The following is a 10291-nucleotide window of genomic DNA, read 5'->3' as shown; positions in this document are numbered from 1 at the left end:
AGTGCAAAATATTTATTGAATATATGGAAAATAATTGTACACAGCTGAAAATACTGGCAGCATTAAGATAAATTCAGCAGAGCGAACAATATTTGAATGATATAAAAGTGGGAAATTGATTTGAATGGTTGTGCTAAAATATGCAGGAATGTCTGGTATGTAATTTGAACCATGGAAGGAGAAGAAGGATATTTAGGATAGGATAGGATATTTTAAAGTTTATAAAATGTTTATTTTGAAATGTAAAAAACTGAAAATTCAATAGAAATATTTATAAAAAAGAAAAGAAATTGCAATGGTTTTAAAAAAACAACAACCCCAGAAGGGGAACACTTTAACCTTCCCAGACACATTGTAACGAACCTTAAGGTGACCACACTGTAACAAAGAAAAGGGAAAGAGAGACTGGAATGTGTTATGGTTGAATTACAATATATCAAGAGCCTCATTGCTATCAGTTGTGCAATGAATCAGCACAATGGATTTTTATCACACTACATGTATTACTTGGCCTCCTGTACCAGGATGTCTTGGTTACTGACAAAATTGTTTAGTGTGTGTGTGTGTGTGTGTGTGTGTGTGTGTGTGTGAATGGCCACCATTAAATATGTAATTATCATCCTCTGTACTTTTCTGCATTTCGTTTCTTTCCGATTTCACTGTTTACAATCCCCAGGCCCAAAACTTAGGGTGGCACTTCATGCACTTGTTGAAATGGTCTGCAGCCCTAGAAAGTTTGTGCTGTAATAAATGTGTTAAGTTTTTAAGGTGTTACAAGACTCTTTGTTGTTGGTGTTTCAACAGACTAACACACCTTCCTGTCTGGAGACTATCTCAGTTGAGCATAAGCTATACATGAGCCAGCAGTACAATGCAGCTGCTAAGAAAGTAATCTTGAGCTCAGCCTGACAAGATGGAATCCTGACACTATGAATCTATCAAGGCTCTAGATCGATGTCTACATCTTTTGATTCCTGCTATGCTTGTTTGGGTGGCCCTTTGTATAAAGAAACTGCAAGTTTAATTACAAGGCTTGCTTGGAGTACAGTACTCTTAAGGGAACTCAACATGTACGAAGCCCAAGACAAGGGCCCAAAGCCCTTGAGAAAAAGGTAAGCTCTGTACTACACAGGGCACACTGCTCCACTTCTTTCTATTGAGTGGGCTTAGAATACATTGGGTGTACGCTTTATTAATTTGTTTTCTTGGGTTCTTGTACTTGTGTTGTTATACAGTGGTACTTTGGTTCTCGAATTTAATCCATTTTGGGAGTCCGTTCAACTCCTGAAACCATTTGAAAACCAAGGTGCGGCTTCTGATTTGCTGCAGGAGCTTCCTGCACTCAATCGGAAGCCACAGAAGCCATGTCATACGTTTGGCTTCCAAAAAATGTTTGCAAACCGGAACACTTCTTTCTGGGTTTGTGGCATTCTGGAGCCGATTTGTTTGACAACTAAGCCATTCAGGAACCAAGGTGCCACTGTACTATACTTTAGGAAGGCATTGTATAAATCACTTGGGACCAATTTCCTCCTGGTTTCTCCCATTTCTGCATTACACAAACTTCTGTCCTTATTTAAATCTCCACTCCCCCCCCCTCAGTGTCCCTCCGTTCTCACTCACTTGCATTGGCCATTGCTGTTGTACAACCTGCCTTCACTGCCCAATGAGGCCTGCATGATAATATGAGAGAGAGAGGGGGGGGAAGGATAACAATGCTATCACTTTATGGCACAGAAAGAGGGTGAGGGTATATGTCTTGGGTGCAGGTGGCAGGTAAATGGATCTACAGTTCTGGAATGTAGTTACACATTTGATCCAGGATTCTGCAGTCTGCTGGAGGGCAATGAATGTTCTATTAGCTTTCTTTCTTCCATGACCCAGACGCTGTGGAGGGAAGGTGGTTTTGCCTGGGATCCATGTTTCTGCGATATTTGTGGCAACATTTGGCTGTCTTCATAGTTAGGTCCTTGGCAGGGAGAAGGACAAGGACCCCAAGCTTCCTACTTGAAGAGCCAAGCATTCCTCCTCCTACAACATTGCCCACTCTAAATTGCCCTTCCAACATAAGAAGCTACCCTAATACAGAGTCAAGATCAGATCAAACCTATCTATTCTGAAGGAAATCAGTCCTGAGTGCTCACTGGAAGGACAGATCCTGAAGCTGAGGCTCCAATACTTTGGCCACCTCATGAGAAGAGAAGACTCCCTGGAAAAGACCCTGATGTTGGGAAAGATGGAGGGCACAAGGAGAAGGGGGCGACAGAGGACGAGATGGTTGGATAGCGTCTTTGAAGCTACCAGCATGAGTTTGACCAAACTGCGGGAGGCAGTGGAAGACAGGAGGGCCTGGCGTGCTCTGGTCCATGGGGTCACAAAGAGTCGGACACGACTAAATGACTAAACAACAACAACAACAATACAGAGTCAAACCATCTAGCTTAGTATTGTTGACACTGATTGTCTGCTGCTTTCATGGGTTTAAGACAGGGGACAAAGCTCTACCTGGGGATGCCAGGGATTGAAACTGGGGTCTTCAGATATCTAAAGGACTGACACTGGATGATGGAACAAGCTGGTTTTCTCCTGCTTTGGAGGTGTAGGACTCAAACCAATGGCTTCAAGTAACAAGAAATGAGATTCTGACTAAACATCAGGAAGAACTTTCTGACAGTAAGAGCTGTTCCACGGTGGAACGGACTTCCGCAGGAGGTGGTGGACTCTCCTTCCTTGGAGGTTTTTAAGCAGAGGTTTGATGGCCACCTGTTATGGATGGTTTAGTTGAGATTATTGTATTGCACATGGTTGGACTAGATGACTCTCCGGGTCCCTTCCAACTCTACAATTATGAGATATAGAGGCAAGTGCAGGTAGCTTTATCTTTCTGGTCTCCAACCCCACACTTGACTTTGGCTGAAATCCTTCCTATGCCTCCTTACCTGGACATAAGTCCCATCGAACTTAATGGAGCTTCCTCCTGAGTAGAGATGCCTAGGGTCGCACTCTTAAAGCGTGAACACGGCTGATACGTGTGTGTTCCTCCCAAGCCCCTAGACTTTATGGACCCACGCCTGCCACGGACGCATTCCACAACAGAATGCCATGCTTTTTCCGGATTTTAAGGAGCGGGGGCGGAGGAGCGATTCCCGAGAGTGGTCCCGCTTGGGGGGCGGGGGAGGGAGTGCTCTGCAGTGGAGAACGCGTGTCTGCTTGCGTGCGTGTTTTGATTCCGCGACGTGCAATGGGAGCGCTGGGCAGCGCTGATGCGGCCGGGCTTGCTCCTATCCTGGAGCAGCGTGCTGTTGGCAGGCAGTTTCTTTGGGTTATTGAACATCTTTCCAAGCTGTCGTTTTTTTGAGAGCAGGAGAGCGGCGGCGGCGCGTGAGAGAGCGCGAGTTTGTACTTTAGCTGGGAATGACGAAGGACCTGGTGAGGGGGTGGGGCGGCCGGGGGTGGAGGTTACCTTTCTGGTTTCCCTCTTCTTGGCTGAGATGGCATTTGGTGGGGGCACGTGTGTATTCTTTATTTCTGCAGTGCGTCCAGGGACGTGGATTTAGAATTGCGATGCCTTTTAAAGTACACATACACGTACGCTAACACAGAGTAACAGAAGCGTCTCCACCTGCGTCACACACCTGTGAAGCTTCGCCACGTTCCTCCTCACCCTGCTGCAGCTGCAGATCCATAGCTAGAAACGGGGCCATTGGTAGCCAGAAATGGCTCCTTATAACAAAGAAAGCTGCCTTATACCGAGTCAGATCCTTGGCCCATCTAGCTTACTATTGCCCACACTGACTGGCAAGCGATTCTCCGGGATTTCAGGCAGGGCACCTTCCCAACCCGACCCGAGGATCGAACCCAAGACCTTCTGAGCTACTTCCACCCCTTCCCCTCATTTAGCCGATCACAATATTGGGGGAGGGGGAGTTGGGGCTCGCTGCTGCGCCGTTCCTCCGGGCAAACTACGTGACGTAGATTCAGTAGGGACCAGCTTCCATGATGGGGAAAAGCTTCACCTGTTGGATTTCTGGTCTCTTGAGCGACAAATAAAGAGCCTTGAGCCTTTGGGAATAGAAGGGCTAAATTTTAATATTAGGGAGATTTCCCCCATCTCCCAGCCTGGAAAGAGACAGAAAGGGCGCTCTGGGCGTCGAATCACTTTCAGCCTCTCTTCATTTCGGCCTCATCAGGTTCAAGTTCTCAGCCGGCTGTGGGTCTCTCGTAAGGAATCGTGTGTTTTTGTGGCTCCACAGAAGCGTCGGCGACTGCAGAGATCCCTCCCTCCCTCCCTCCTCCTCTCTCTCTCCCCCCGCTCCCCCAACTCCAAGCCTTTTCCAAACTGTTTTACGTTTGTTTTAGGAAGGGTGTGAGCGCTGCTGCAAATCATCTCGGCTTCCAAGTCTCTTGCTGAAAGGGTGCAGGTTGCTTACGCCCGAGCGCCCCTTATCATTTCAATAAATGCCAATTGCAGCCTTGGCGCTGTTATAGCAATGGAGCTACAGACGTCATTGCCTCCTCTTGGACGTGAGATGCGGCCAACCCCTCAGCCCCCTTCTCGCGCTCAAGAAAAACTCTGCAACTTCCAGCCAGGCGCGCAGTCTTTTGCCTAGAGCTCCTGGGCACCAGCAGCCCGCTAACAGAGGGACCGAAGAGGGATCAGCCAGCCCGATTCTTTTTCTCTCTCTCTCTTCGAGGAGAAAAAGAAGTAATCATGAACTCTGTCGATTTCGGGGTGGCTGCCTTGCAAAAGGGCTTTGCAGAAGCTTCGGGGCAATGGATGGAGAGGGAACCAAGCAGCCAACATGTCTTAAAGCAAGACTTGTCGAGCGCGGGGTTCCCTCCTTGGGGCGTCCAGGTTCCCTTGGGGCACCTGCTGCTATTACTGTCTGCACCATCAAAAGCTGGGAATTGGGGTGGGGGGACCTTAACTTCCAGCCACGTCTGCGGCGAGTCCACCCCGATTTCGTCTCTCTTTTGCCTTCCGGACTGAACCCCTCTCTTTCAAACTTGCCCCAGAGGGCGAAACAACCGAGATCAAGCTCGCTGCGCAGTTTTGGATGGTAAGTGTCCGTGAAGAGCCGGGGGGGGGAGGAGGCAGCGCGGAGAACGCAGCAGCCTCGGAGGGCAGAGCAGGTGGTAAAAAAGCCGCAAAGGTCGGCGGGGGGGTGGGGGGGGGGAGAAAGAGACAGAGAGAAAGAAAAAGTGTGGCAGCTTCTGCCAAAGCAGCGCCTGAGTTTTTTGCATCGAGGCAGCCTGGAGTGGAAAGGGTTACAGAGGCATTTGGGGCAGGTGCGGGTGGTGGTGGGGAGAGAGCGGGACAGGACGCAGATCCTGTCCGACTGCTGGGATTCCACATTCCGTAACCGGGGAGCGCGCGGGCTTAACAGTCGAGTTGCGCGTGAACTCCTGGTGGCGAGCTGCGAAGCGCCGGCTGCCCGCAACGATTCCTTAAGAGTCCGGCGCAACTTCCTTCGAGGGGACTGGCTCTCTCCTAGGCAGCGTGCTTCGGCCCTAGCAAGCCGAAGGGATCCGGGATCGGAGCTGGGAGGAGCGAGCAGGCTCCTCCCACGCGCCCCGCGCCCGATCCGGCTTTCCTGCTCCCTGCCCCCCTTCCTCCGGCTGGACGGATCATCTGGTCCCTCTCCGCCCCCTGGCGTGAATTTCATCCGCTAGGACTCGCGCTCCGCGCACCCCACGCCGCTTCCCAAAGCAAAGCGCCCCCCCTGCAGGTGACTCGGGCCCCTTGCAGCCCCGTGAGGCTCAGGCTAATAACTCCTCCTCCTCCTCGCTCTCTGCAAGTCCTCCTCACCTTCACTGAGGTTAATTTAGAAACATTTCGCGCTGCACCCCGTCCCTAATATATATGTATATTTTAATATATCTAGAAGGACTTCCCTATTGCTGTTACGCAGCGTCCCTTAATTTCTAACACCCCCCTTCCATGATCAGTTGGCCACTTTCTGAATTTCGCACCTCCACTTACTAGTTCCCCCGAAAAAGGCTATAATAATAATAATAATGGTGGTGGTCTGGAGGGGGGTGGGGAGCAGATCCCATAACCAGGCAACCGTCCTTCGACGTGGGGCTGCGCGGATGGGCTTGTGATTTGTAGGATTGCTCCACTTAGACCCTGCCTCCTCCTTGCTCTCCAGCCACTCTAAAGTCTCTCCCCCTTTTTAAGCAGCGATTCCTTTCCATCCGCGGCGGTGTGTGTTACGCGCGCGTGTGTCTCGCTTTCTCCCTCCCGATCTCCCTGGAGAGAGAGAGAGAGCGAGAGAGAGAGAGCGAGGGGGGAAGGAAACTCTACTCCCAAGCCCCGTCCAGATGTCGAAGAAACGCAAAACCCCCGAGGGTGGAGGATCCGGCCTCCCCGAGGAGGAACCCAAAACCCAGTTGGGGGACAGCGAAGAGCAAGGTAGGAGGGGGGCGGAAAGCTGGTTCGCCTGCTAGGGGGAAATATTAAGAGTGGGATCCCAGCATAGGAATGCATCTTTGAGCCGATCAGGTCCCCCACCAGCTGCTTGAGTTGGGCTGGCGATTGTCAAATTTAGGCCAGATTCCCTCTAGCCCAGGCTCTGTGATTGCATATATACTTCTATTGTGTGTCTCGGGGTACTGTTGAACTTTTGGGAGTGAAGGGTGAAAAGGCAAGAGAGGAAACAAAAGGGACGATTGATTGATTGGCTGATCAAGTGATGGGAGGAGGGGCCGCAGGGTGGCTGATCAATCGTTCTTCCCTCCCCAGCCCTTTAATTTCAGTTGCATATGGTGTGCTCCTTTCGGTCTGTCTCTGGAGCATTGGGAAAATATTATATGCAGATCAGTATGTTTGGCGGTGTTGTGGGCGTGGGGGTAGCTGGTGAGTGAGAGTGCATTTCTCTGTGGGAAAGACTGGTGGAGGGTCTCCTTACTTCCTCCTTTGGCAAATCCTCCATCTCTGCCAAGGTGCTAGTTGCAAGATGCCGATTGCTGCAGATATTGTACTTGCATCGCACTTGAGAGAAAGTTGTGGTTTTTTTCTTTGCTGCATTCCCCCCCCCCCACTTGTGTGTGGGGAGCTGCCATGCACTATAGCAGCTGGTGTGGGAAAGCAGATCAGCCCTGCCCTCCTTTGATCTCTTAGGCACTTTTGCAGTTGTTTGTTCTTTCAGTTCACCTGCTTGTTTTCTTTCTCTTTTGGTGCTTATTCTGCTTTACTGGGGCCTAGTTTTCACTCCAAGCCAAGGCACCGTCTTGAAGGGCTCGTCATTACAATGCAGAGGAGGGATTGGGGTGTGTTGGGGGGTCAGTGGTCCAAGCGATGGTTGTGAAGAGCAAGTTGGAGATTGTGTGTCCCCCATGGACTGTAAATGTGTTTCTGCCCATGGCAGAATTGAGACGGTGCATTTGCCTTGTTGGCAGGTGAAAAACCTGAGACTGGAACCGAAAGAGAGGGAATGCATGTCATCCAATATGGAGTCAGTTGTCCTTGTTCTCAAAATGTTGAGGATCAAAATGCCGTCAAAGCCGATCAAGACTTGGGAGATTCAGTCTCCGCCATGGATGTGTTTCTGGGGGGTGATATGATGTGGGTTTTCGTCTGTCTTCATTGCATCAAGCCCGGTTCTTGGTGTGCTCTGCAAACATTTTCACAATGACGCAGTCATGGCGTTCCACCATTTGCTTTGAAGGGGCTTCTGGAAGGTTTTCGTTCTTCCTCTGTATTAGCATCAAAATTAATGAAAGTCATCCTCTCCAATCCTAAACTATTTTTCTGTGAAAACAAGTCCAGTCACTTGCAGGCAAACCCAAACCTTCTGTGCATATTTCTATGCAGTTTATTTTCTTTTCAGTTGCTTGGAAGTGAATAATTTTTTCAGAAAACCTTCCTTCCTTCATTGAACAGAGACCTGAAAGCTAGATTGCAAGTGAAGTGCTATTTACACTACTGGGTTGCTTGCAGTGAACATGGAAGCTCACGGATAACACTGGCGCGGTGCAAATGTGATGGTTTAAAAACCGCCGCTTGTCAAGAAACCTCATGTAATGGCGGACAAAAGTACATTATGTTAGCAACGACACCTTTATTTGGAAACAAAGTAGAACTGATGAGCATACTTCCTCAGATTTGCAAATGTTTAATTAGCGAGTGATCGCCTAGCCTCTGCTCTGCTCACCTAATTTCCGACTCACTTCCATTGCAGCCAAGGTATTGAGCATGGTCCAGATTATCTTTTTCAAAGCCTCAATGGCTGCTGGTCCTTTGTTGGCTGGGGGGTTCAAGCTCTGAATGCGTCAGCTCAGCTCTACCTTATGCTGGGCAGTGGTGAAACAAGTGTCTGCCTGGCACTCAGTGCCAGTGAATGCTACGAGTACTCATTTCAGAGAGCAGATAAAGCTTGTGCACCTATATTATGTGTATCCACTGCAGATTCATGTACGTTCATTGATACTGTAAAATCATGGAACTAAACTTAGAATGCTTGACTTGCCACACTTATTTTTACATAAGCATATTTAAAAGTCTTTCTTCCCAGTTGACAGGAAAAATAATTTTGTTTGCTAATTTTGTGAAAATGTAATTGTGTAAACCATTTGAAGTATATAGGATGCCACAATATCTGAGTGTGTGTGTGTGTGTGTGAGAGAGAGAGGGGGTGTTCTCTTTTATAGTACCACTATGGATTATCCTAAAATGATTTGCTGTATACAGTGGTACCTCGGGTTAAGAACTTAATTCGTTCCGGAGGTCCGTTCTTAACCTGAAACTGTTCTTAACCTGAGGTACCACTTTAGCTAATGAGGCTTCCCGCTGCTGCTGTGCCGCCGCACAATTTCTGTTCTCATCCTGAAGCAAAGTTCTTAACCCAAGGTACTATTTCTGGGTTAGCAGAGTCTGTAACCTGAAGCGTCTGTAACCCGAGGTGCCACTGTACATACAAAACACTTGTGTTTTACAGAGACAAAATACTTACTAGGCTCCAACATGCATTAGATTGGGATTATTCAACCCAATGAAAGTCTGCCAACAGAAATTTCCAATCTACGTGGGGCACGTTTATCCCTAGTTTTGTTTAATTTAGACAGGTGATATTATTTATTAACCCTGCTAGGATTTCTAGAAATTGCAAAAATGCAGGGGGACTGCAAAAACCTTCCTGCTTTGCATGTAACAACAGGAAAAGAATAGATGAAGGCTGGAGATTGGAGCAGCCGATCAAAGCTTTGCTATTGTAATTCTTTACAGTATTTGGTAAATAGAGGGTATAATCTGCTAGTAAGCAAATTGACTCTTTGTAAGGACATGTGTGGTTCTTAAGTATCTCTGGCCAACACCACTTAATTCATACATAACATCACAATGAGTTCTCCTCTCTTTGCCATTTATTATATTAACAAGCCCATGCCGTATAATTTTGACATCCTGAATCTTGCTTTTCTGCACATGCAACAAAGCAGATGACTGAACGATGGTCTGCTGAATGCTGGTGGTGCAGACACAGAATCTCTCTTAGAGTTCTGAGCTGGAGAAGAACAGGATTTGATTCATAATAAAGCCAAACATGATGGACTGGACAAATTCATATACTGAACTAGGGGCTGTTTGATGATGAACTTCAATGACATAACTAGTTTATATACATAGAACTTATTACTAGTTAGATTTGTGTGCTCGAAATAATCCAAGGAGACTCGGCTGCATATCTGATGTTCAGATATTACTGCTTTTTTATTACTGGATATTTTCAAGTATGAATGATTCTTTCAGCTTAAATATGAGATTAAAAGTAGTGTCTGAAATCAGCCATCTATGAGAACAGGAAGGCATTAGCTAAATGAAGCAAATGTTTAAAAAGAATGTAGTCTCTACTGCAGCAGGAAAACATTCACTTCTTCAAAAAATGTGCAATATTTATTTTGTGTATCCTATCCTTCCACTGTCAAAACAGTGCTTGCACCATTATAAAAAAGCAAAATAATATAATAATATAATAATAATAATTTCAATAAAATCAGCCTTTTATGTGTCATTAAGATTAGACAACTCCAGTGGCAAGAGCAGCTGCTAAAATTTCAACCAGGCAAGCAAAAGATGGTCAAAATATAAGAAATGTGGACTAGGTGGTAGAATAGAGACAAAAGGAGCCAAAGAGTTTTCCTGAAGATTTCCACAGTTTTGGTGCAATCACACAGAATATGTTATACGTCTCAAACAGTCTTGCGTCTGTTTAGTTGGGATGCAGAAATTGGCCTTTCTATGGTCCTTCAGTTAAACTTGACCCAAGGCATTTGGGAATTTAAAGGTGTTTAC

The 10291-nt window shown here is 47.2% G+C and overlaps 1 protein-coding gene across 4 annotated transcripts in view; it reads left to right on the top strand.

Annotated features, from left to right (window-relative positions):
- Positions 1–4581: 4581 nt before the first annotated feature.
- The window catches only part of PDE10A (phosphodiesterase 10A), a 183513-nt gene continuing 177803 nt past the window's right edge, over positions 4582–10291 (top strand). The window contains exon 1 of one of the 4 annotated variants that reach the window (XM_053382370.1): positions 4582–5060. Coding sequence is in view for 3 of the 4 variants with exons in the window: in XM_053382367.1 (XP_053238342.1) it covers positions 6325–6415 (91 nt within the window). In the remaining variant the exon portion in view is untranslated. Of the gene's footprint in view, positions 5061–6186; positions 6416–10291 lie in introns of those variants that run through there. The other 3 variants (XM_053382367.1, XM_053382368.1, XM_053382369.1) reach the window with 3 other exon arrangements.

This window comes from Podarcis raffonei, chromosome 3 (genome assembly GCF_027172205.1).
Source record: "Podarcis raffonei isolate rPodRaf1 chromosome 3, rPodRaf1.pri, whole genome shotgun sequence".
NCBI classification, from domain to species: Eukaryota; Metazoa; Chordata; class Lepidosauria; order Squamata; family Lacertidae; genus Podarcis; species Podarcis raffonei.
This window is presented reverse-complemented; position numbering and strand designations above follow the sequence as displayed.